This window comes from Lonchura striata, chromosome 4A (assembly GCF_050655825.1).
Source record: "Lonchura striata isolate lonStrDom1 chromosome 4A, ASM5065582v1, whole genome shotgun sequence".
NCBI lineage: Eukaryota > Metazoa > Chordata > Aves > Passeriformes > Estrildidae > Lonchura > Lonchura striata.
This window is the reverse complement of record NC_140742.1, coordinates 17,399,258-17,426,894: the sequence shown is the minus strand read 5'-3', so window position 1 is coordinate 17,426,894 and position 27,637 is coordinate 17,399,258. Positions and strand designations below refer to the sequence as shown.

General features: G+C 39.5%; 1 protein-coding gene across 9 annotated transcripts in view; it reads left to right on the top strand.

Annotated features, from left to right (window-relative positions):
- The window catches only part of ATRX (ATRX chromatin remodeler), a 66,761-nt gene that overhangs the window by 432 nt on the left and 38,692 nt on the right, over nt 1-27,637 (top strand). For 2 of the 9 annotated variants that reach the window (XM_021525268.4, XM_085571013.1), the window contains 8 exons: nt 10,148-10,260; nt 13,130-13,185; nt 14,010-14,062; nt 15,659-15,783; nt 16,989-17,108; nt 20,099-20,208; nt 22,234-22,301; nt 23,224-26,156. In XM_021525268.4, coding sequence (XP_021380943.2) covers nt 10,148-10,260; nt 13,130-13,185; nt 14,010-14,062; nt 15,659-15,783; nt 16,989-17,108; nt 20,099-20,208; nt 22,234-22,301; nt 23,224-26,156 — 3,578 coding nt within the window. Of the gene's footprint in view, nt 1-71; nt 293-10,147; nt 10,261-10,497; nt 10,520-13,129; nt 13,186-14,009; nt 14,063-15,658; nt 15,784-16,988; nt 17,109-20,098; nt 20,209-22,233; nt 22,302-23,223; nt 26,157-27,637 lie in introns of those variants that run through there. The other 7 variants (XM_021525271.4, XM_021525270.4, XM_085571011.1 and 4 more) reach the window with 7 other exon arrangements.

Here is a 27,637-nt window from a genome sequence, read left to right as displayed (position 1 = left end):
AATAGAGTCGCCTTTGTGTGCTTTCGGTTCTGTCCGAATCCCCGGGGCGCCGGGCCCCGCGGCCCGGCACCCGCAGGCAGCCGCGGGCCCGGGGCGCCGCGCTCGCCGCGAGCGGCTGTCGCCTGAGCCGCACGGAGCTTCCAGCCCTGCTGCAGAGGCATCGCCGCGCCTTCCGCGCTCGCCACTCTGCCTTTGCTGCCCAGCCTTGCGGAAAGTTTGTTCCGAGGTCATTTATGTGTATCTTCAGCTCCCGCCTTATTTTGACTAGTTCATAACTACTGTGTCGTTTTAGGTAAAAGTTGAAGGGATAGCGGTTTTTCTGTTCTTTTGTATTGTTTGTTTTTGAAGCCTTAACATTTCCAATTAGGAATCTAGAAAAAAGAGGTTTTGATGATTATCAACACTGTTGACGTTAATCACATGCTGATGTAGGTCATGAGCGTTGCAAACGCACATTATTTGGTGCATGACTTCCCAGCAGTTAGCAGTTTTTTCTGCATGTATTTTTTTCCTTATTTTGTAAGATACAGATTGATAGATTGTCCATCTCTCATCCTTTCTGCTTCTCACTCCCATTTTCTCCCCTCTGTGTTCTTAAAGTGCTTTGACAGTTTAAACAACTTACTTTGTTGGAGGAGTGTTTATTTTGTTGTGTAGACTGAAGTGCTAATTAAGGAGTTTTCTCCTTTTTCTTCTCCAGCCCTTGAAATCAAGCGTAGAATTTTATTTTTATAGAACAAAAAGATCTTGAGTTACTAATATTTATGGTCTGGTTTGCAGTCACCATTAGGATTTTATATTCTGAAAAATTCTTTTCTGTTTGGACTGCTTTGTTTTTTTTTTAATTGTGATTGTCATATTTTGTTCCCTGTTGTCCATAGTCTGGTTTCTTCTGAACCTCTTGTTCTTGGTCTGTAATATGCAGGATTTGTACTTAACCTTTTCCATATTCTTATGTTGTTATTAGTGCCACTATTAGTGTTACTAGCAAGGGGCTGCTTTGAAGGAAGAGGATGCAGAAGCTCATAGATTTTCCATGTAATTCTTAGATTGCCTGCAGAGAGGATGGGATTATTTCAGATTATTTGTCCTTTTGCAGATCAAAAAGCATGGACAAACTAGATCTGAGATTGTGTGCAGTCTTTGGGTGGGATCTGCCTACAGAGTTAGCAGCCCTGTGACAAACTGCTTTTAAATAGATGGGCATAACAATTTTTTGATGCTCCAAGCTTTCCTTGTGTTCATGAACTCCATTCTCAGTCAGTTTAAATGTTTGTTACAATTCCCATTTCGTGTAGAGCTCATCTGGAGCAGTTTGTAACTCACAAGGTCTGTGCCAGGAGCTGGACATGGCACTGGACGTTGCATGGGCTTTGCCTTGTTGTCCAGTTCTTAAAACTGGAGGTGGAGAGAAGGAAATGAAGAAGAAAAACAGCCCCTGTCTTCCTCTTTTGTTCCCATTTCCCACAAGTGCTGTTGGCTGTCAGCTGCCTGAGTTTGTGTCACTTCATCTTCTGCTCTCTGCAGTTTGTCCACGTCAGAGGCGTGCAGAAATAAAGGACTGGGGGATTGCTGTTGGAATTCTTGGGAAGATGTGCAAAAAACTGAATTTGGATGGAAAATCTATTCCCAGCACTTGTGGAAGATTGATTTACAGTGTTTCAGAGGAAAATCATCAATCCATAGTAGTCTGCTCCCCCAGAAGTTTTAAACTTTTGTTACAAGAATACTTTTATTTAATATTAAGATCTTAGGAATCTGCCATATCCTGAATGGGAAATCTAGAATTAAATTTAGAAAACTGGAGTAACCTGAGCAACTTTTAAAAAGTGTTGCCTCCGTAAATGTTTATAAAGATGCCTCAATAACTTCTGCCGCAAAAACTTATTTTGGTTTTGGGTTTTTTTTTTTCCCCTTGTCCTTTCAATTTTGAGGGGAGGAATCTGTCATAGTGACCTAACCTGTTCCTACCAGTTCATACATTGTACAACATAAGCACAGCAATAGGAAACGAAAGTAAGCTTTGAATTTTCCTCACTTGAACTGTTTGGTAGTCAATAAATGTAGAGTTTAAAAAAAAATTGGCAAAATAGGCTTCATTCTTGGGTTTTTTTAATCCAGATTCTTTGCCTCACATTGTGGTATTGGTCACTTGGTTTTCAAGTTCTTATCAAATTGTTTACGTTTTTTGAATCAGTTGAATGTCTTTGTTCTGAGTGATACTGCAGGGCTGTTTGAGTTGTGTTACTTGATGCCACAATGATATAATTGGAAGTAAGTCAACACCAATATTCTGTATTCCCTAAAGGGACTGTGAAAGTTCTCTGTTTTCTACACTGTTCTGGAATGGACATAGGCAGATTCTTCAGCTCTTCCAGAAGAAGAGCAAAACTATGTCATCTTCAGTGCCAGCTGTGCCCCAGAATGAGTATCTGCAGCACTCTAAATGAAATTGTCTGAGAGAGGAACTTACTGCAGAGACTTTGTTAGTTCTGGTTTTGTTCAATACTCCCTGTTAGAGCTTTGCAAACTTTCTATCCAGGGTCTTTATAGGGCTTAACTGAAGGTATCTTAATTTTCTAGGAAATTATTTGGTGTGTCAGAGGGGTTTGTAATACAGATTCTGCAACAGGGTGACCTTAACATTGTGGGGATTTGAAATTCTTAATTTTCTGTTACAGACCAGGTCCTTGTACTCTCTGTTTGAAGGGTCAAAAAGAGACTGCTTTTTATGTGCCTATACCTCACCAAAAGAAAATATCAAAGTAATGCTAAAATGTGTTGTGTTAATCATAAAAACAAATGTCTTCAGCCTGTGATCAAGAACATTTTAAACTGGATTACCAGAAGTGTCTTTATTTATAAAGGGGAAAGCCTAAGGATAGTGCTGAACCTCATGAAATCACATTTTGTATTGCTGGAGCTCAGCTTGTGCCTGCAGGTGATTTGGAAACATGAATGAGTTCATGGATGGGTCAGTGGCACGTTGTTCCCTTGGTGTGGCAGCAGGAGAAAGCAGAAATTGTAGAAATTCAGTGGTAAATGTAATGGAGGGTTTTATGTTGACTTGAAAAGAGGTGAAGTGTCCTGATTTATTTACTAAAGGAGAAGCATGAAGCTTTCATAGTCTGTGATGAAATGTAGTTGCCACTCAGGGTGGGTGATGGATTGATTTGTGTTGGGGGTTTTTTGTTTTTGTTAGAGAAGGAGTGAAACCTTGAAAAAATCAAGAACTTGGTAACACAGGTTGCTGACCAATGTCAGCTGTAGTGCCATTGAAGCAGTTCATTTGCAAGTCCAAAAACTGCATAATTGTAGAAATTTTTATCTGAGTGGGTCCAGCTGTAGGTTTTAATAGGTTCAGCCTAGAAGATTTGTTGGGCAAATGCATCTGTCATATAAAACAAGACTAAAAAATTGGCAATAAATTTGAGACTGAGGTGGCTTTTGTCTTGTAAAATTAAAACCTGTGCTTTGGAGTTATATGTGCTATACTGAGCTTCCTTTCCTGAATCAACAGAGTAAGGTGTGCTCTTCACATGATTTTTGTCTCATAAGGGTGAAAATGTTGTGTTTATATTTTCAAGTGGTGGCTTCAGTGTTTTTCAGCTTGCAGGGGTGTTTCACCATTGAAGTTACACTTCAGTGTGGCATTGAAACCAACCTAATGATGAGGTTGTTTGTCTTACTTTTGCCTTGTGGATTTGTTGTAATGTTGCTTGTTTGGGTTTTTTTAAGATCTAATTAAAGAAACAGGTTAAAAACAAAGTTGTTTTTTCTTCACTTCTTAGTGAATGAAGTGTGATAACTCATACCATGTGAACAGAAAGAAATTATGTAAGCTTCCTTGAACAGAATAAAGAGTCTCTTAGTGACTTTGAACTGTTGCTTTCTCATTCCCCTTGTGTGTCTGGAGGAAGATAATTCTGTTTACTTATCTGAACCTGTTATGCTGTATTTAAGCTCCAAAATTACTTCATCCACATCATTGAGTGTCTTCAACTGCACCAGGTATCACTTGATTAAGCCCCCATGGATTCAAAGTCAGTTCTAAACAAAGTTAAAAAGTGAGTGTGTGTTAACAAAGTGTTAGATGCAGAATCTCTGGTGAAGTGCTGGATGCCTCCATCTCTTTTCAGTCAGAGCTTTAGTGTTCAGGTATTTTCTGATGTATCTGATCTAGCCATTTCAGTGTGGTACAATTCCTCCTAAGCACAAGAGAAGTGCTTTGCTGTGATAATGGTCAAACACGGGCAGCTCACCCAGAAAGATGGGCCTCCATCTGTGGAGTCACTTGGAACCTGCTGGACGTTGTCCTGGGTGGCCTCCTGGACCTGTCCCTGCTGAGGGCTGGACATGGGGATCTCCAGAGCTCCCTGCTGTGGGGTGGAGGAGGACTGAGTGTGGATGGCATCAGGTGTGTGCAGGGCCTGAGCCTTTGTGTCCTTGGGCAGCAGAGCTGCTTCGTGCCAACACAAACACATTGGGTGACTCCTGAGTGTAAAACCTCACTTGGTTTGGCAGAATTGGTGTCTCAGTGTAAGTAAGGTCTAAAATGTGAATCTGATCTAGGACTTAGTGTCATCTTGCTTTTGCCTGCAGAAAACCATCATTGAGTTCAAAAACAAACACTGGGATGAAGTGCTCTGTTTTCCCACCATTATAAAACCATATTTTACTTGTTCAAGTAATATAATGGTAGGCTGATTTTACTTTCTGGTTTTATATTTTTTTCTGACAGAAGTAGGTTTCTTAGGACATGGCAGGTGTGGTGTGTTCACTCCATTTTTTAAATCGGGATAAGAAAATAAAACAACTCTACTGGACACTTTCCTCTTTTGCCCTTTCCCACAGCTTTAAGTTATTTCATTTGTGTTCAGCCACAATATTGAGATATTTTATGTGAAACAACAATGTAGGCTGTACCCTTGTAACTGAACTATTTGAATTGGGCTAATTCTAACCCTTCTTCTCATCAGGTAAAACTTTCATGAAGATTAGCAGGTGACAGAATATTGGCCAGGTTATATCAAGGCTTAGGAGTAGTCTTTTCCCACCATCCTAAATAAAATACTGTGAGTTTTGCTGTGGGTTGTTGGATTTCTGCTGTTCACACAGGGATACAGTTTGAAGCAGAGCATGGCTAGCAGTTTAAAAGTACATCTGGTTTTATTTTTCTTTAATTATTTTTCCTAAGGATTGTTTAATTTTGTCTGCTTAATAGTTGTTCTGCAGTGTTTCGATTTCAAAAGCGAAAAATGACTGAGACTTAATTTGAAGCAACTGTAAACATGAATTGAAAAAACTTGTGCCCTGAACTATTTGAAAAGTTTAAACAGAAAAATCTTAGACAAGTGTTGAATTTAAGGAAGACATGTGGTTAAGAAAAGCGTCTTTGTCAACATTGGGATAGATAAAAGCTGGAAAGGACTCCTGTATCACTTTCAGGAGCCACTGAAATGCACGTGAGGGACACTTGTTTAGAGTTATAGTTGGTAGGTGTTTGTTTAAAGAAAATGCAGCAGATTATTGTTCCCGATGTTGACAATAACTGAGACATTCCCCACTTCCACTTTGAAAGTGTCTTTAGAAAGCAAATAGAAACTGAATGCAATAACAGGTTTTCAGTGCAGTTTCAGAGGATAGTCCAGAGTGTCCTGGGTTTGCTGCTGAAGTGGTCAGTGCTGCTCGTTCCACTGCCCTGGTTATGAATTTTCACCTTGCCTGCCTTCAGAAGAAATACCATTATGTGAATGTATGGCAAGCCAAATGAAAACAGTTTGTTAAAATTTTATTTTCCCAAGGTGATGTGATTTGCTTTGGGGAAGGACACTCATCAGCTGGGATGGGGGGTGAACTCATGGTGGGTGCCCACTGTGTCACTGCCCCTCCTCAGCTGGGCAGGGGAGGGACAGGACAGTGAAAAGTTCAGGTTGAGATAAGGACAGGGACATCACCCAGCAAGTGCCAGCACGGGCAAAACAGACTCTGCCTGGGGAAATCAGCTTAATTTAATGCCAGTCAAATCAGAGTACGGTAATGAGAAATAAATCCCCAATGTTCAGATACCTTCTGCCCAGCCCTTCCTTTCCCCCAGGTTCAGCTTTACTTCATTCTCTGCCTCCTCCTGGTGAGCAGTGCAGGGAGTGGGGTCCCTCCCATGGGAGATGGTTTTCCAAGGACTTTTCCCATGTGCCTCCTTCCCATGGGCTGCAGCTCTTCTGGGACTGCTCCAGCAGAGAGTTCCTGTGGGCTCACAGCCTCCTTTGGGCACCACCCTGAGCAGGTGTGGGGTTCTCCTGATGCCTTGAGAGGCTCCTGGAACAGAGGCTGGACAGGGTTAAAGGAATAAAGCAGGGATTTATTAAAAGGCCTTCACAGGATTCACCTTGGGCAGTGCAAGAGCCCGGCTGAGGCTCCACCCAAGATGGACCCAAGTCAGGAGTTTTCACACTTTTATAAGTTTTGGTCCATTTCCATTTTGGGGTTAACTGTCCAATTAGAGCTCCAGGTGATGCAGTCCCATCCTCCCAGATTGCTCTCCTCCATTCCCTGTTGTTTACACTTTTGGGCCTGAAGCTGCAGCAGTGTCCTTGGTTTTGGGGCTGGAAAAGGATTGTTCTGTGTGACTGAACTGTGAGGAGAACTAAAGTGCTAACACTTTACATGAAGTTTGGAGTTATATCCTAATGCAGTACAGAATCTGCAAAATAGGAAAGCTAAAACTTCAGGCATCACTCCATGGGCTGCAGGTGGGTCTCTGCTCTCCTGTGGACCCCCATGGGCTGCAGGTGGGTCTCTGCTCTCCTGTGGACCCCCATGGGCTGCAGGTGGGTCTCTCCTCTGACCCTGATGTGCTTTCTCCCCTGGCCTCGGTGTCTGCAGGGTTGTTGCTGTCACATACTTGCTCCTCTCTCCCAGCTGCTGTTTTGCAGCAGGTTTTTTCCCTTCCCAAATACACAATCCCAGAGGCACTGTGGGCACTGCTGATGGGCTCAGCCTTCACCAGCAGCGTGTCCCTCTTGGAGCAGGCTGGTGTTGGCTCAGCTGGACATGGGGAAAGCTTTTGGCATCTCTGCACAGAAATTTGTAACCCCTGTAGCCCCCTACTACCAAAGCCTGGCCACACAAACCTGGTACAGGTATGAACACCCAGGGACCAGCACTCAACAGCCTGTTGGAGTGAAGCGTGTTATGTCTAGATTATGACACAACCTGTCTGGCTCTTTATTTATTCTAATTATTAGTGGACTTATTTATAGGTAATTTGCCTACTCTGGGTGTTTTGTTACCCTGTAAGGGCCAGGCATTTATTGGTTGCTTTAACAGCCCTTGCTCTGAATGTAGGTAAGGAATGGTACATTCCAAGGTAGCTCCCAAGGTCACAAATCAGGTTCATGGCCAAACCAATAATAGCAGGGCACCTTCCCTTTCTGTCCTGTTTTAATTAGGCTGAACAGTGTTGAAATAGCTCTCCAGTGGTGGGGAAGCCATTTGCTTAGAAAACTCAAGTGTGAAAACACTAATGGTGGGGACTGTCAGTGTAGAGGAGCCTGCTTGCTAGGCTCTAGTGTTTCAGAGATGGTTCTACAGTTTTAGGCTCTGATATTTATTGAAAACCACACCTTTATAGGCTGTGATCAATTTAATAGTGACTGGGTCTGTACTGCAAAGAATAAGCGTTTTCCAGTAGCAACTTTAAACAATACTAATAGATTATTATTTCGCAAGTAGAAATTAATGGTATAAAATTACTTTTGTACAAAACCAGATGAAGTGCTGCCCTAAATTAATATTTCGTTAAGTGTAGCACCTTTACTTAGATTTGACCTGGTATTCCTAAACAAAGGCTTATGGTACAAAATGATGAATAATCAAGAGAAAAAGCAAGTCGAGAAGACGTTTTAGTTTTAGTTTGTATATAATTTTTTTTGATTGGTTGCCAGCAAGAACACCTTGCTCTGAAAATGGTAATTTTATGTTAGTTAGGGTAAGAGTTGATGAATAGTAGTAGATAATGTTCCAAGTATTAGTCACAAAGACACATGCATACTATTCTGAATTCCTTCTGTATTGACAGTAGTAATACTGAACTCATCTGTAGCTCCTATTTTCTTTAAAATGCTGTTACCAAAACAAGTTATTTATAAACTAAATTAATAGAATTCCACATGTGTGGCTTTTTTTGTTTTTGTTGTTTTTACTACCAAAAATGTACTTTTGTGTGGCCTTTCTAAATATGCTTTATTTCTTCAGACCATCTGGAATGGATATAAAATCTTTTATACTTTTACTATCAAATAATTCTGAACAACTCTATTTTTTTTTTCACTTAATGCAAGTAAATTATCATTATATCTCCTTTCTAAAGGAGACCATGCAAGCTGTTAAGACAGCAGTGTACCATTATCATCTTCTGTAATGTTTTCCAAGTATGCCTTCCATCCATGAGAAAAAGGGAAGCCCAAGATTAGGGAACTGGCAGTTGCGTAGCAGCATGAGTCCAGTAATTAGAGGGAAAGACTTTTGGACAGATTGAGAGAAAAATTTTAAGGTACTCTTGAGAGTTAAAGAGCTTTGTTCTGCTCTTTAAGACTTGCTCCAGTGATTGATGGTACATACGTAGTCTCAAAAGAAAAGTGCCCTTCACTCACGCAGAAAATCTTTTCATTGCAAAGAGCTATTTTGTCTTATTTTGAGTACTTCAGGTGATTTAAAGAAAGAGCAGATTATTTTTTTTAAACGGATGGTTTATGCTGTTTTATGTGGTTATTTTCACTGGTTGGAATAGTCACTGGGACTGATGTGAGGATGTTCACTCATGGCTCAAGAGAGCACTCAGCTGCACATCCTTCTGATAAAATGAAATTTTTATTTTGCAATAACAAATTGAAAGTCAGAAGTTAATAAATTGATGTGTTCAGAGAAATGGTAGGGATGGTAAAGGTGACTGCTCAGGTTGAGTACTCAGAAGTTCTTAGGACCAATAAAACAGGCTCGGAAAATGTAATTTCTTCTTGCTATTAGAAGGCTATTTTGAAATTAATGGGGAAACAAGCAGTGGGAAGGGTGGAAAGCCTTTATCCTTCATCTGGGCTCACTTCTGCTGGGGCTAGGGTAGGTCAGGAGTGGAAAAAGGTCTGGAGCAGCAGATAAGGGGTGATGAGTCAGGAGAGATCAGCTGCAGATTCCAGAGGGCTGATAAGGAAGGGAGGGAGCAAACAGCTCCCTGGCACTGTCTGAACAGGGGCTGAGCACCCTTGGCCACGGTCAGGGCAGCTGGAAACCCCTTGTCCTGGGAAATTGTAGGAGTTTTGGGAGAAATAAACCGTGTGAAATGCCAGGGGTAACATGGAGGTTATGAAATGGAACAACTTTTTAATGCAAGCCTGCCATCGAGATGTTGCTTTTTACTGTAGTCAGTAATGTACTCAAAGCTGTTCCTGGGGTCTAAAAGTGTCTAGTGAAAGTTGCCAGGGGATTATTTTTTATGAATTAATCATCAGCACTTTAACAAACAGATCAAGGAATGATCTGGTCCTGCATGGTTGTTTCTTGACAAAATGAACACCACGCAACATGTATGGAGGTGGTAGATTTAATAAAAGTTTTGCATCAGAGAACTTTCATATTCAGTGGACCTGTCATATTCACTGAACTATTCACTGTCATATTCAGTGGACCTGGTTTTTTCTAAGTTTGCAGGTGGAACTCTTATGTTAGTTCTAGTGGTTTATATCCCAAAGGTGACATTTTTGGTAATGAAATAGAGATTTTATTATTCTTACCTGTCTGGACTCTGACAAGTAGAATATTAATTTTTTGCTGCCTTCATGTCAATAGCAGCATTACCACTCAGACTTTCTTGAATTTTGTCAATAATTGTATTGAATATAATTGTATATAAACAGTGAAAATTACTTAAAATAGACTTTTTATACTTTTTTGTCAATAGGGCTGCACCTACTGTTTCACTTAGTATTTAGAAAAATTATATGTTTTTTATTTGCTCTGATATACTCATGCAGAAGCAAATGTTTACATCTCTTGTGGATGTGTATTAATTGAAAAAAAACATAAGCTTTCAAGCTTGATAAATTGAAGTGAGATGTGTAGGTAACTGTGAGTATTACTTGTATTTTAACAGTGAAAGCAAGTTGAATACATTGGTACAGAAACTCCATGACTTCTTGGCTCACTCATCAGAAGAATCTGAGGACACAAACTCTCCTCCAGCATTATCTAAAAACAAAAGTATAGGTAAAAAGACATTTTATATTAATTTTAAATGTATATGTGATTCTAAAGTAAAATAATTTGATGTTGTTATTTCACTATATCACACTTTACTGGGGTAATTATACCAAGTCGTAATGTGATTTAAGTGATGATAGCTTGATGAATACACAATAGGCCTTTGATAAAATATTTATTTCAATTCTGAATCTTCCTAAAGGTGAAAAAACCCTGATCTTCTGGTAATTTCTCTTCTCTGAAACATGAGCTATCAGACACACAGGTATTTGCTGTGCTAGGAGTTCCTTTTTCAGTTTTCCTGAATTTATAAATGCAGTGTCTTGGTTTTTCTGCTGTAGTAATACTTTTGCAGTCCTTGTAGGTGTGGCAGAAGTTCTGGAGATCATGCTTTCATAGTAATTTGAAAAAGATTTCTACATATAATCTGGAAACATTTGAAAAGAAAATAATACTTTTAAAAAAACTTGAATCCTGCACTAGGTCAAAATTGATAATAGGCATTTCTACTTCTAAGTCAGAAATAGGTAACAAAGCTTAAACACTTTGATGACAGTGATTAAAAGTGAAGTTATTTCATATCAGTACAGAATAAAATCTGTTTCTAAATTTAACTGGTTAAATTTGTTTCTTAGTTTAACCTGGACTGAATTCAGATGCAAAACCTTTCAATCTCTACTGCTTAGTGCGCTAAAAGTTGTGTTGATATAGAAAGAGTGTGCTGGCTGTATTAGAGTTTATTTTCAAACTCCTCTTGTCTTAAGTAATATCTTCCATGGGCTTTCTGATGTGTAGGTTTTATCTTTTAATGCTTTGTTTAGAGAGTCTGCTGCCTGTGGCACTCACCTCTTCATGTCAGCATCAAACTGAACTGTTGGCACAGGAAAAAGAAACTACTCATGTGGTGCTTCAGCAGAACAGTAAAATAAACTGTGATGAAGATGCATCTCAAAGTGAAGTTTTTCTGAGGAGCACACTAGGGGAAAGAAATCTTCTCTCTTTATCCTCTGTAGTTAAAAATTAGCATTTGGTTCCTTGCTGTAAAACACAGATTGTCTTTGAAATGGATACACTTGCAAATTCATAGCAGACATATTTTAGTGTTGGTTTTGAGATCTAAAAGAACATATTAAAGTTGAAGAGTCAGGATTAAACATATAAATATTAGGAAATGCCAGAATTTACTGTGCAAATTTCCTTCCCTTCCTAATGTTCTGTGCATAACAAAAATGTCTTTAGCAAGTGTGCTTGCTTTTTTTTTTTTTTTTTTTTTTAATCTAGTGTGCTTGTTACAAGCAGAAGTTATGGATGTGACTGGGGCCAAATCAAATTTATGTAGTAATGGATCTTGTTTTGTTCCAGCATTTGGAGGATATGTGAACTATTGGGTAGAGTGTTGTGGGGAGGGAGATGATGATGAACTTGGTTAAGTGTGGCCCAGGAAGGCTGGATGTTAGAAATCAGTTGGGTGTTAGCTGCTACTACTTCATACCCTAAACTTTTGTCCCTGCCACACACAGAGGTCAGAGGCTGCCAGCATGCAGAGCTCAGGAGAGCCAGCCTGCCTGCTCTTGTTCCAGGAGTGGGGCAGCAGTCCCAGGGGAAGCTCTGCTCCCTCACAGCCCTGGAGTGGCTGGACAGGACCAGCCAGGTCAGCAGTGAGCTGGGAGGGGATGGCTGCAGCACACGGGGCCCTTCGGTGGGCACACGGAGAAACTGGCACTGCAGCACGTTCAGCTGCTTTTGGAATTGCACATGTGCATCAGGCTGCCAGCCTGAGTGCAGTCTGCACTCACTGGGGCTGCCAGAGCAGGGAAAGCTCTGCCAAGATCTCCAAGCTGCTATTTTCCATGGGTTTATCACTTGGGCAGACTTGGTCAAGAGTAGAAGGTAGGCAGCATCCAAGCTCCAGCAGAAATGTCACCCTCCTTCCACATCTCAGGTTCCTCCCTCACACCGGGGAATGCCTGTAATATTTTAGACAAGAAGTTTCAGGTACTTATAAAGGCCAGAAACATTGTCTGCTTTCATTTTGTATTTCTTCCTTCACATTTGGAAATGGCTGGATGATTTTCCCTGCAATTTACTCAGTTCTGCAGAGGTCAAATATCCAGCATTGAATTCTCTAAGTGATTCAGATTTTTCCAAGTATAGAAGTAAATAGCTTGGTTTTCCCCAAAACTGAAGTTTAAGGATAAAAAGGTTGCAGTGGTAGTAGTCTTCTGTTAAAAATCACAAATAATCCTGAAAAGTATCCTGTAATTATACTTCCTACTCAGCAGCATCTTATAAAAACCTGCTGTTCCTAAATTTTTGAAGCAACTTCATACAAGAATCATTCAATCATGAACTGCAAACTTTCCCTTCCATTTCTAAGACTGGTGGATTGGAGCAGGTGCCAATAGGTTGTAGGTCTTTAGGCTTTATATTCCACAGTTCTCAAGCTTGAGAAACAGGAATTTTCATCAGAACTTGGATCAAATGGGTTTTTTGTCTGTGCTTCCATGATGACAGATTTAATACTTTGTTTCTTATGTCAAATGTGTGAGAGAAAATACTTGTTGGAAATTCTTAGAGATCAGCAAAAATGCACTAATGATATTATTTCTGCATGCAGTTGCACTTGCAGTGCTTCAGTATTATCTTCACCAACAGCAAGGCTCCCAGGGACTGAACTGAAAGGGATTTCTGAATTATTTCTGTAAAATGTATGCCACACAATGGAATGTCTTTTCTGTTATGCAGCAATTTGTCTCTGGAAGTCACAGTTCTCTATGTCCAGGCTGGTGAAACGTAAACAATGCTGTGATGTGCAATATGAAGAACTTCTGATGTTCCTTGCATTTCAGTGGACTCCTTTAATTTCTCTCCATAGGTAAAAGCAGAGAACCTAAAGGAAGTCCAGCTTCAATGGAGAACAACAGGGATGAGGTAGGAATAAAAATGCTTTTGAATTTTACTTGCATGTCAAGTGCACAGTGCCTGAGTTTACTCTGTTGCTTTTGCAATAAATACTTCAATAATACTGTCAGAAGCACCCATTAATGTCATTCCCCTTCACCCTATTGCTCAGATAACAGTAGGTACTTAGTTGTTCTTTATATGCTTTTTTTTTTTGGGAAAAAAAAAGAACACACTGGATCTATGTTAAATTGAGCAGAAGTTTTTTACGTGGTGTTACTTCTCCCTGTTCTCCTATTGGAAACACTCTGGTGGACAAGATCTTAACATTGTAGAGAAAACACAAGTGCCAGGCCTTAGTTTGCCTTTACTGCTGTAAATTCAGGTATTTTCAACTGCCCAGACCTAGCTGTGATTTGAGTGCAAAAACAATTGAAAAAATCAGTTTTGCTCTGAAGACAGCTGGTGCTTTCTGGCCCATGCACCACTTCCCAAGAGTCTGTTCTGCTGGCTCTTTGTGGGTGCAGGCTGCTGCTACTCCTGAGTGCCAGGGCCCTCTGCAAGGCTGTGTTGGACAAGGGGATGGTTTCTTCATGTAGCAAGAAGAGCATTCCCAAACCTGTGTGAGCTGCTGACTTCTGACCAGAAACTCCAGAGATTCCGTTGAACTGAACTGGCATGACTGTTGAAATTGTCACTTGTATTTACTGTTTTTCCTGCAGCTCTTTCAAAATTATTTTTTTATAAGGATGCTGGTGATTTCTGAGTTGTTTCTAGTTAATGCAAGAAACTGGTTTTTGACAGTTCCCTTGGATATAAATGTGTTGACTTGTACATTTTTTTCTTGTTTCTAGGGGAGTAGCTCTTCGGAAAGAACCAAATCCTTAGGATCATCCCGTTCCAAAAGGTTGGTTTGGAAAATAAAAACAAATAAAACCAAATAAATTCAGTTTTGGGTGTGGAAAGCTATAGAAAAGTGGATGCACTGTGTCAAATATTTTTGGTCCACACTAGTATAAATTCATGAAGTTATAGAGTGTTGGTAAAACAAATGCCTCATCATACACTTAAAATTCAAACCATTCAAACCATTTCCCAGGATGAAAGGTTAAGATGCTAAAGTTTGATTCTCATTTACAAAGACAAGATTATCCCAAATCTTCGGGACAAAGGAGTTTTTACAAGTGCTATTTGTACATGTAGGATTCTTCCAAAAATGTTAATTTGGGTCATACAGAAAAAGAGGTTTTATGTGCTTCACTAGTGGATGAGTGCAACATCAGACTGTGCTGTTGAGTTGTCCTGTGCAGCAACTGCCATTTGCTGTATCCCTGCTTTTTCTTTTTCCTTCTTTGATATAAAAAGTATGGAGTGAATTGTATACCAACTGCTTGAACCTGCAGGAAACAAATTATTTATGTCCCAAGTAAGAGCAGACTTGGTCCAGTCAAACTTCTCATCATCTGCTCTCTGCTAGTGGTCACTCAAATTCTGTCCTCTGTGATTTTTATTAAATCCCAGTGAACAGTGCAGGGAGTTGAGCTTTCAGCAACTGCCTTAGTACTGCTCTTTAGAAGTTTGTATCTCTTTTCTCCCTCCTTTTTATCCAAGTTGCTTTATTTTATCATGTCTGCTGGAATTAATATTCTTCAGTCTCCTTTTTATGTTTGTCTTGATGCCATATTTGCAAGTGTGATTTTATATTTGGCTTTATTTGGCTTTAGTTTCTCCCTCATCTTTTGAATCCAGTGTCCTGCTGAATTCTTTCCATCTATATATTATTTTAAGTCCTGTTTTTTGCTTCTGGTCTTATCACTAAAGGGATTTTCACTCACGCATTTATCATACTGTACCTTATATTGACAAAACCAGTATCCTGCAGTATTCAGTATCCAATTCATGCATTGCCTTCAGACTACTAAAAAATTTGCTCCATATTTTGTATTATTTTCTCCCCATCCTGACCTAGTAAGTTCATTCATTTTCATGGATTCAGTTTTAAATTGTTTGTGTGGAGTTCTATCAGCTGATCCTTTAGTTCAGTAGTCAGCTTTTTAATTTTTTTCTGCATTTCCTTCATTTTCTTGAAAGCATCTCTTCTGCCAAGATGCTTTTTGTAATTTGCTAATATCTTTGTGTTCTCTTTGTGCTGCCTCTTAAACATGGAATGATTGCTAAAATTAATTCATATGTGTTTCATTTAGACTTCTTTCCTGGTATTGTAACTTCCTTAAAAATATATCACACCTTGATTTTACAACAAAAAGATTTTATTAATATATACTTCTATTCCACGTGGGAGGGGAGAAATCCTATTCCAAACCAGAAAATTATCCTACAATTGTATAATAATAACTTGGAGCATCCCAGCTCATAATGTCTTTAATTAGTTTAAAAATAATTCCGGTTTTCACAGTTCATATGGTGTTTTGCTTGCAAAGCTTACCTGAGTTGCAGTTTGTACTGTTTGTCAGAGCATGGGGTTTTTTTTCTGTCTATGCAGGAAACCTACAGTTGTAACAAAATATGTTGGGTCAGATGATGAACAAATCGTAGATGAAACTGTAAATGAAGATATTTCAAATGAGAACTCAGAGAATGATGTAGATATGCAAAGCTTGCCTAAAGGTAGGTCATGTTTTTTGGGGTTTTTTCTTCTTTTTTTGCTTCTGAAGTCAGCAAATTAGCCAAGATTATAATGCAGCATAAATAATTCACTAGAATGCACATATTTCAGTAAAATGCCTCTTGAAGGTCCTGTTGATTTTCTGCCTACAAAAATGAGGGACCTGAGCACTTTCAATTTGGAACCCAGAATATTTTAATCTCAGGGTGCACAAGGATGTGCTGGTGGCTTAATTTCAAATGCCTGCTGACATCTGTATAAAACCATCACAAAACCAAGGAAATTATTTATTCTGTTGTTTTGCAGGAGTCTCAACCTCTGTCACTTGGAGGTCTTATTTTACTGTTCTGTCTTTGGGGTTATTAGCAATTAGATCAACAAAAGCAAAACTAACTCTGGGGGAAAATGCCATTATTTGATCTATTTTTAAGCACCTTTTAGAAACAGTTAATACTGCAGACCTGCATCCCTCTGCTCTTAGCTGCAGTGTGAGTTGGATTAATCTCCTCCATTTCTTGCCTATGAAAGTTATAGGGAAAATTGCTGCTGTTCAATGTATGAGTAGCAGTATTGAGAGCAGTCACTCTAAAATGATATTTTTTTAAAGAATATTAGATTATTTTTAGTGTCCTCACAACAAAACTGGGCCCTTAAATAGTAAAGATTTGGTTTTTCCTTCATGTAATTTTGATTAGTGCTTTATTTAAATGAACATGTCAGATTTTGAGTCTTGTTAAAGACAAAGCAGGTTTTTATTGTACTGCTTTTTTGTGTATTTCAAACTGAAATAAATTAAGATGAGGGAAACTGAATAGAAGGGGCAAAGAGAGCAGAACATAGGGTTTTGAGGGGTTTAAGTGATGTCCTTTATTGGTAATAAGTTCCTGTCCTGCACCCCCCAGCAGTGTGACAGCCTGTCCTGCACATGCCACAGAAGAGCAGAAAGAGCAGAATTTGCTCCTCAGCCCATTCAGTCCTTGGCTTCTGTCCTACAGCTGCAACACAGATGTAGTTTGAAATGTGTGCTGTTGGTTTTGGGTTTTTGTTTTTGTTTTTTTTTTTTTTCTGTGAACATCTGTGCATTCAAAACTTCCTTGCGTTTTAGTCAACAGATTACAATTTTTTTTTTGTTGGCTTTATTAATCAGAAATTTTGCACTTCACTTGGATGTGTAATGGTTTCCAATTTCTAAATAAAATTATTCTAGGTACAGTGGTTGTACAGCCTGAGCCAGTGCTGAATGAAGACAGAGATGATTTTAAAGGGCCTGAATTTAGAAGCAGAAATACCGTTAAAATGAAACCTGAAGCTCCCAAAAAGCGTGGAGGTAAATACAATTTAAAACATCTGTTGAAACGGGTTTAAATTGTTGCTTATGACCACATTTGGTACATCTAAAAATTGTCCATATTTCTGATAAATTATCCTAAAAATACCTCCACTCTTCTGGCTTTTTGTTCATTAAGGATTTTGGCTGATAGAAATTAGCCTCCATTGCTGCCCCTGCAATGCAGCAGTGAAAGCTAAGATTAGTTCCTATGAAACTCCTTATTTTCAATAGGTATAGGATGCTTCATTAGGTGCAGTTGCTTGGTTGCAATCAAGTGTTACAGGTATTCCTTTTTTAAAGGAATTGGAACACCATTAATGCAGGAATGTTCACTGACTGACCAGGAGAGGAACCATGTTTGAGCAGGGACATTATGGGCAGATTATCCATCAGTAGGCTAAGAAAAGTCCTAAGCCCTCAAATAATACAAAGACTTCTTTATTTTGCTTTGAAATTGTGGGAAATTCCCTACCAGTGGGCCCTTCTGGGGATTACCTTTGAAAAGCTACTGTGTCAGCTGGTTTTCCATAGCTGCTGCTAAAACTGAGAAGTTAGGTAGATTATAATACTAATAGAAATTAATTTCTCTCTTTCTCTCTCCAAAAGCAAAGGAGAGGAGGGAGGATTATGTATGATGTAGCCAATGAGAAGGTAGATATTTTAGTTAACCCTGCTGCAATATCTTAGCTTACATACCTCCAGCAGTAGCCAGGGTATTCATACAAACAGTTCTTGCACACACTCTTCATCTTTCTCATTGTATCAATTTGAGATCCTTACTCTTCTTTAAAGTAATTTATGGAGTGCTGTTTCTGTGGGTGAAGGGCAGTGAAACGTGACTGTGTGGAAATGTGCTTGTGCATACACCTGGGCTCATGTGGTGTCAGTGCCATTTGGAGCGTTGATGTTTTCTCTAAATTACGAAAAAAAAGTCGGCTCTGTTTTATTCATGCAAGATGTCCTGTTCATATAAGAATGCTTTTTCCATTTGTGCTTATAACAATTTTACATATGGTCCAGCAGAACTCTTCAGGGGTATAGTGTTAAAAAGATAAGACACTTGTGCTTGAGCTTTGTGGCCTTTGTGTGTATCCCCAGGACAGTTTGTATCACCTGCCCTTCCAGCTTTTTTAATCTCTATCCCTAGGGAATTTGCAGGCCTTCCTTTGTGTATCTGGGCTGGTTACTCATATATATTTAAAATATTTGCATTTCTAGTAGGAATTATATGTCCTGTGTATTAGAAACAGAGGTAGAAGCAGAACTCTTGCCTTTCTAGCATGAAAATGCTCTTACGTAAGACTGTAAGAGGCATTGTGTCATTATTTTCAAGGTTTGTGTCTGCAGTGTGGTTGTGGTTGTATTTTTGCTAATAAATTCAGTTAGGAATGTTTTTACCCAAGTAGTCTCTTAGTACTAATGAGTTAGTGGTAGTTTAATTTCTTGGGCTCATCACGATTTCTAGTAGTAACATGGTTTACAAAGGTTTGCCTCATCAATTCTCTCTTTCTTGGTGCCCAGTTGCAGGTTTGAGGAAGGAGGCCATAGTGTTTCCCCTTGGTTGTAGAAAGAGGAAGTGGTTCAGGGCTTGGCACAGAATATCATGTTCTCCCTGGGTTGGCTGGCCCCATCAGTGATTCCTGCAGCAGTTTAGGGACTGTGGTGTGTGTCAGGCTGCACAATGGGGGATTCTTTCCCAAGGAGTGTGATGGGATGGGTGTGTTCACTCACGGTCACAGCAGCTTTGAAAGTGGTGTTTGAGCTGGTTTGGAGCTGCTGAGAGGGGCTTGCAGGTCCACAGGGTCTTCAGGACGTGCAGTCAGGAACGGCTGGAGGGTGCAAAGGCATCCTGTATCCAGAATTCCACTGAATTAGGAGCGTGGATCAGATGTTTCACTTCCCCCTGAGCCATGTGAGGTTGTGCTTCAGCAGCAGATTGCTGGGAGCTTGTACTGTGTCTTGAGAATGTTCATTCAGTTCCTTAACATGCTGGTGTTGGAGCTTGGTTTTGATTCTGGGGTAGTGATTATTTAATTAAAAAACCAAAAATACACAGTCTCTACTCAGATCATAACCATTAAATTCAGCTGTTTGAGTTAATTTCCTTATTGACTTAATCACTGAGCATGACAGCAAAGGACAGGTCATGGTTCAGTGATCTCTTATCAAACTTGTATCTGCCTGATGCCAAACTGGCCTTTTGGAAGTGCAGAAATTTCACCAATGATTTTCCTTTTTCTGCTTTGAAAACAAAAAGGTTTCCGAGTATTAATTAAGATCCTAGCATGGGGTGAGCCTGCCAGGCCCAAGTTCACTCCTTCTGAAGTGAAGTGGGGCATTGGCAGTAAAAAAAAGCTTTTATGACGGAATGTTGATGCAGCAGCAAAGTGGTGCTCACACAGTGGGAGCAGTCAGCAACATGGGGAGAACATGTAGATTACAGCAAGTGTAGTTTCAGAAAAATCCAAAACCCACTGTCAAGAAGGGAACAAAATGTGAGAAAAGGTTTTTCAGTTACTATTACAAGGATTACTTGCATTTTCTGTTAATTTTTTATGTTTTTCTTTGAGAAACTAAAACTGTTTGTGAAAGAACTGCCATAATACAAACACAAATTGCAGCGATATTTGTTGAACAAAGATCAAATGGGGAACGTTGTCCAGAATATCAGAGCTGCTATGAAAGAGTTTTAGTGATTACTCTAATTTAGGTGTGGTTTCATGAGGTGATCAGTTAACCCACCTTAAACCTCTCCAAGGGAAGGAATTGTATCTTAAGTCCAAGTGCAGCATAGAAATCAGGGGAAAATTCAGCCTTAAAATGGCAAATGGTTACAGAAAGATTTCTCTGGTGCTGGGTGGTGCAGAAACAAAGGCCTATGAAAAACCTGTCAGGCCAGAAGATTGCAAGAAAATGTAATAGGTATATACAGATTTCTTAAATAAGAATGAAAACAATTAATGTGTTGTTTGTAATCCTCTCCATAGAAGAAGGACTCCATGGAATTGTGAGCTGTACAGCCTGTGGGCAGCAGGTGAACCATTTTCAAAAGGATTCAATCTATAGACACCCTACACTGAAAGTGCTTATTTGTAAGGTATGTGGTAAGCAGTTCTGTTTGTTTTTGTTTCAGAATGTCATATTAATTGTTTTGGGTGGGATTTTTGTAGGATTAATTGTCGTTCATTAATTAACAAAGTTTTCAGTCATTAGCTGTTACAATTAAGGAAACTAAAAGGAGGGGGAAAAAAAAGGCAAATATAGTTATGAATTTATATTCCTTTTTTCTTATATCCCAGTAGTTTCTTTGTTATTTACTTCTACAGCTTTAAGGATATAATCTTAGTGAATTTTTAATGTAAAACGATCTGTCTGAAATTTCTGCCTACTCATAATGTATTTTAAGAACAGATTTAAGTTTGCATCTCCTGGTAAAGCATTCCATGCGAAACAGCAGTGAAATAAGGAGCAGAAAAGCAGCTTCAAAGCCATCTCTGTTTCTGCCAGCTTCTGGACCATTTTAAGTTATGGCAGCTTTGCAATGCTGGTCTAGTCCATAATCTGAATCCTCATCTGTGTGGCTTCCTGGTGGCTCCATACAGGCCCTGAGGGAAGAGTTGGGACAGGGCAGGAAGGAAATGTCCCTGCCTCCTGCTGTGGAGACCTCTGTTAACTTCCAAAGAGCTGCAGAGATCTCTCTTGCATATTTCTATAGTGGTGGAGATTTTGTAATTCTAAGATACTGCTAAAGATAGAGATGCAGTTCTGTGTTATAACGTACATGGCACATTTCCCTGCTCTTTCTCCTCCTCCTCCACCTCCCCAGTTCGTCAGTATTGTTACAGATTCATGCCATGCCTATCTTCTCTTCATTCGGGCTTGTTTCTTTTACTAAATATGCTTTACAAAAGTCAGCTCACAAGGTGACCTTTTCCCATCTCCATTAGAGTCCCAGCTCGTGTTCTTGGCCTTGCACACCCATGTTCCTGCAGTGTGACCAGTGACCTGGGTCATTTTTGTAACCTGGTCAGGCTGTTGGGCTCAACAGCAGCTCTTGATTGGGAGCTCTGCTACATGAATTATGTCAAGAGTTATTCCCCTTGATTTTCTCTGGTTTTACTTCCTTGAACGTGGCCTTATGTGAATGTGAGAGGGAGGAATGCAAGCCCCTCATCTCCTTCCACTATTTCTGTGCCTAGTTCTACCCTTTTTTTTCTCCTGCTTAGGTAAAAGTCCCAGACCTGACAAGCTGTTTTCCTTTGACTGAATATTCCATCAAGTGTCTAAGCATCAGATTTTACTGGGGTTTTATGTTGATTTTGATTGTTTGGATGGTTTAGTTGAACAGATGTGCAAGTCTATTCCAGATAATGGGGCATCATCATTGTCACTTCAGGTGATGGAGCCACTTCTGCATTCTGAATTGTATTAATACCTGTTTAGAGCTACAAGTCTGGGAGAACATTCTTCAGTAACAGCTGGGAAAAAAATAACACCAAACCTTCAAAATTTGGTGTCAACAATTCAGCAACTGGAGCCATCAGTACTCCTAGCCGAGTCATTTGTATTTTTTTATTACCGTCACCAAATTTTCATGCTTTGTTTGCATCCAGAAATGGAATTCTTGGATGTTAATATTGTGATAAACACTGAACACTTTTTAATCCGAAGCCTTATTAGGCTTTAGATCTTATTAGGCTTTTAATCTAAAGCCTTATTATGGCATCACATGGTAACATAAGGAGCATCCAGCTGAAAATTGTAATTTGTGTGGGATTAATTGTGTCAGGGAGGATGTGGTGTTGATTTACTTAGGAAATAGATGGAAGAAACATTCAGACTGAAGAGAAGTATTCAGCTGATGTTCTAAAATACACAAATATGCAGTCATCAAACAAAAGCCTATTTAATTTTCAAACAAACCTTGAGCCATGTAAATAAGTCATGTTTTGGGACTATGGAAGATGTTTCTTAGATTTAAACAAATGTAAAAGGTTTAAAATGCTGAAGACCTTACAGCTGCTGCTTTTGCTGGCTTGCTTCTAATGCATACTGAAATCTAATGAATTGCTGAAGCCCAGTTGAGATTTAATAAAGAATTCTTTGTCCTCTTTCTTTACAGACTTGCTACAAATATTACATGAGTGATGACATCAGTCGTGATTCAGATGGGATGGATGAACAGTGTAGGTAAGTGTGCAAAAACTGCAGTGTGTGCAAAATGGGAGAGTGTGCAAAAACTGCATTGTGTGCAAAATGGGAAAGTGTACAAAAACTGCAGTGTGTGCAAAATGGAAAGTGTGCAAAAGCTGAAGTAACACCCATGGCTCTGCTGGTTTGGGGATCTTTTTTCTTGCAATTGTGACATTATTGACAAATAAAGACAAGTATATAAAAGCTGAATCAACAATTATTTGTCAACAAGAAATACTGAACCTCAGGATATTTTTAACTGTTCGACTGTTTTAGTAATGAACAGGAAAACATTTTTAAAGAAATGTAGTAACAAACACCTGTGAGATATCACATTTCTAGTTAAATAACATGCCACCTTCCTAATACCCTAAGATGGGGATAGAATCTGACATTCTAAACTTTATGAGCCAGAGAAACTCAGTTCTCCTGATTCATCTGCTTTTGAAATACCGAGGAGCTTCTCTGTCCTTATGTCAAATATCTAAATGTGTAATTCAGTAAAGGTTGTGCAGTCTGTGGTTTCTAGGAGCTTATTGTCCACCACTTTTCAGTACTGCAGTAGTAATATATTAGTTAAGGCTAGAAAGACAGAAGCTTATTAATTTTTCTGTAAAATAAATCACAGATTTTCAGAAGGAGCAGGAAAAATAACTTTTAATTTTTTTCTCTTCTTTAAAGAAATCAGTGCTGAAATTCTGTTTAAAAATTACTGACCATTTCAGCTTTATGAGCTGTTAATACAAAACTTGAATATTCTGACTGCAGTTCTCCATTGAGCTTTTCAGACATGCTCTCAGCAACGGTTTCAAGTAATGGATATCTGTTCATCACCTGAATTTTTAGATTTGTGAACTTAATAATGTATCATCTTGTTGGCGTGGAGACAGAACTCTTACCTTTCTCAATCTCATTGCAGGTGGTGTGCTGAAGGTGGAAATTTGATTTGCTGTGACTTTTGCCATAATGCCTTCTGTAAAAAATGCATTTTGCGCAACCTGGGCCGAAAGGAGCTCTCAACTATCCTGGATGAAAATAACCAGTGGCACTGCTATATTTGCCACCCAGAGCCTTTGTTGGACTTGGTCACTGCGTGTGACAGTGTCTTTGAAAATTTAGAACAGTTACTTCAACAAAACAAAAAAAAGATGAGAGTTGAAAATGAAAAAAGTAAAATATATGACCACACAGTAAAGTTTTCTCCAAAGAGAAATAATGCAAATTGTAATGGGGAAGAAAAAAAATTAGATAATTCATATTCAGGTTCACTAACATATTCTTATAAGGCACTAATGGTGCCAAAAGACTTGCTTAAGAAAACAAAAAAACTGATTGAAACTACAACAAATCTGAATTCTAGCTTTGTAAGCTTTCTGAAAAATGCTGCAGAAAATGTAGAAATAAGCCCAGCTGTGCAACTGTGCCAGCTGAAAGCTTTTAAATCTGTGCTGAGTGACATGAAAAAAGCTCATCTGTCACTAGAAGAAGGCCTAAACCTGGAGATTCAAGCATTGAATGTTAAAATCAAAGATAAAAATACCAAAGAGAAAAAAACCGAGGTTCGGTCAGAAAAAAATGAGGTGAAAAAAGATGAAGGAAAGGAACATGCGGCATTACAAGAGGATGACGCCACACAGACACAGGAAAAGGTTGTGTTGGAGCAGCCTGACAATGAGCCCATGGATCAAAGCGTTCCCTCAGCGGAACAGACAGATAACAAGGCAGCTCCTGGGGAAGAGAAAAAGGCTGGCAGAAATGAAGAACCCCAGTATGAGCCCAACAGTACGGAGGCTTTAGACATGGATATTGTGTCCATCCCCTCATCTGTACCTGAAGATATTTTTGAGACTCTGGAATCTGCTATGGAGATTCAGATGCCGCCAGATGAGCAGGACAGTGGAAACACAGCAGCAGATCATGAGGCTCCAAATTCAAATACAAAAGTGAACGCTCCTGTGAAAGATACCAAAGGTGGTACCAAGTTAAAATCATCGGCTAAAGGAACAAAAGAACTGATTGTAAAATTGACTCCAGTTTCTCTTACAGAATCCATGGTTAAAGGTGAAGATCAAGACAACAGCCTAGAAAAGGAGAGTAAAGACATTGATGCCTCTAAAGACGTTGATGCATGTAAAGATGCTGATCCATCTCAACCTAGGGCAGCAGATTCTGATTCTGGAAAACAAAACGACAATGTTGGTAGCGAGCCCTCAATGGAGGACGACACTGTGCCCGTGGAGGACCCGGATCTCCGGAGGTCGCCGCGTGTCAAGACCACCCCGCTGAGGCGTCCTACGGACATCAGCCCCCTGACATCCAACTCAGAAGAGGACAGCAATGACACGAGCAATGAAAAACAGAGGAGAAAACCATCCAAGCAACCGAGGAGGAAAAACGATAAAAGAAATACTTCTGACAGTGCTGCTGATGGGGCCAGTCCTAACAAACTGTCCAAATCCAAAAAGCCATATGACTTAGGTCACAGCTCAGACTCTGATGAGGTGCCAGCTGTCCTTAAAGAAGCAGGGATGATGAGTCGCAGCTCCTCAGACAGTGAGAGCAACAGTGAAGCACCAGCAAAGAATCAGAAGACTTCAGATTCTCAAAAGAGTCAACCAGTAAAGGATGAAAATGGGAAACGAAAAAGGAAGAGTTCCAGTTCCGGTTCAGATTTAGATGCTAAAAGAGGCAAATCACCTAAAAATGCTGCTGCTGCTAAAAAGAAACGACAAAACTACTCTGATTCTTCAAACTATGATTCTGAGTTGGAAAAAGAGATACAAATGTTGAGTAAAATTGATGCTGCAAAGAAATCAAAGAAAAAATTCTCAAGAAAAGATGATAGTTATGATTCCTCTGAAGAAGAGCAGAAGAAAAAAGTAAGCAGTAAGAGAAAGGTAAATCTGAAGAATAAGAGAGCTAAATCTTCTGAAGATGATGATGCTGAGAAGTCTTCTCCAGAGAAGGAAATTAATCACTCTTCTAAAGATAAAAAAATGGGTAAGAGGTCAGCTGCTAAGGACAAGATAAGCAGAGACTCAAAAGAAAAATCTGCAAAGGGAAAACGTGATGAGTCATCTGATGCTGAGAAGTCTTCACTGGAAAAAGAGGAGAGTCCTGAAGTTAAGAAGAAGAAGGATTTGAAAAAGAAAAAAGCACAGGATGATTCTTCTTCTGAGAGTACTGAGAAATCAGCAAAGAAAGAGCACAAGTTGGAGTCTTTAAAAGACAGACTCAAGAACAAAAAAGGATCAGAAAGCAAAGCAAAGAAATCTGAAAAATTGAAAAAGAAAGGTTTCAAGAAAGAACAAGATGATTCCTCTTCTGATCTTGATAAGTCATCTCCGGAAAAAGGAAGTAGCAATTCTTCTGAAAATGACAAAATTAAAAAGGAGCCTGTGTTTACAGAAAAGAGAAAATTGAGAGAGAGAGTAGCTACAAGAGTACACATTGATTTATCCTCTGATACTGAGAAATCTCCTCAAAAAGAGGAGAGTTCTGATGATGATGCCATGCGGCATAAAAAACGCACTGAAACAAAAGAAAAGAAGAAAATAAGCCACAAAAAGAAGATTTCCAAGAAAGAACAGAATGACTCATCCTCTTCTGATGAGGAGTCTTATGAAGACACTAAGAAAAAAGTTAAAAGAGGATCAGTAAAAGAAAGTAAAAAGAGCAACTTAAAGAAAGTGGCAAAAAAGAAGGTGGTTGTCACTTCCTCTTCCCCATCTGATAAGGAAGAAAATGATGATCAGAATTCCACAGGCGATGGAAGCAGCGACGAGCAGAAGATCAGGCCCGTGACCGAAAGCTTGATGCTGTCTGCTGATACAGGATTTTGTCAGTCATCAGGTGTGCAAAAGTTGTTCATTTTGGGTGACAGTCAATAATCTAGAAGCAAAAAACACTCATCAGTTGGTAATGATACATTTAAACGTTTGCAGCCTGGCAGGTTTTCTGATGTGGATTTGGAAGAAAATGTTGTAAAGTTCCCTTTCAGCCAAAGTGTCCTGTGGCTGTGAGATTCCACAATTTCAGTTTGTGCAGCTTGTGCCTTGAGGAAAAAAATGATGTCACTGTAAATGGAGGTTCTTTGGAAACTCCAGGCAGTATTTACAGCAGGTACTGCCTTGCAGTCCAGCTTTCCAAAGCCTGGCCCTTGCCTCACCTGCCCTGGGACTATGTAGCAGAAGCTGGTTGGGAGGAGTAGATAATGTGAACTCAAATTTATCACCTCCTGTCTGTGCATTGGAGGTGGTGCTGGAGACCTGTGGCATTGTAATACACATTTAAAAATCAAGTAGATGATTTTTATGCCTCACAAAAGCCATGTAGACTTAGAACAGCTACTTAGAAATCTGCCAAGGTTTTCATATGTTGTGTCTCTGTGCAGATAATACTGAAACTTGTAGGGCTTTCCAGTAAGTGCTGCATTATAAATGTTTTCCCTAGTGATCACTGCTGGGGGAGATTGAAGATAATTCATGGTTTGCATAGTAATAAATTAGTTTATTTTTTCATGTGGTCACTGCCACAGCCATTAAAACTTTCCTATGGACAGATAATTGATGGCACTCAGTGACCGTTTTCAGCACCACTGGGCCATCAGTGAAAAATGCCTTAAAAATTGCTCATGTACAGTTCATGGACTTGGCACTGAAATGGCCCAAGAGGAAAAAGGTGGTTTTAATGTATCAGAAGGGTGTCCGAGGCATTGGGAGCTTTTTCATTTGCAGGTCACAATGGAAAGATGGAGTCAGTATTGGAGAGATGGATAGCAGGGTACAAACTGAACAGGATTGTGGTGTGGCATGATTGACAGGAGAGTTAGACTGAGACGGGTGTCTTGGTTTAGACAGAATGCTAAAAATGGGGTATCTGAATTTCTGTCTGCAAATCGCCTCCCAGGCAGTTTTAGGTGGGGGGCTGAGCTGGACATGTGCCCAAAGGATGAGGGGCAGTGGATACAACATTTATCAGGAAAAACTGATACAGATACTGGAAGCATTCTTACACTGAGCAGGGTCAAAGCTTGGAACTGGTTGCCCTCTTGAACTTCAGAATCATTTTCCTTGGAAATGCTCAAAAGTTGACTGGCCAAGACCCTGAGGTAACTGACCTGACTTTGGAGTTAGCTTTGCTTTGAGGATGGAGTTGGAGTAGAACATGTCCAGATGTGTCTTTCAGCTTTAGTTACCATTTCATTCTATGAAATTCTGCCTATGTTAGTGTATTTTCAGAGGAGAAGAATGTGGCCTTTGTCTGCAGTTTGCTTTTGGTTTAATAGGTGAATTAATAAAATAGTCTATTCTGTGTCGGAATAAGCTGTGTAT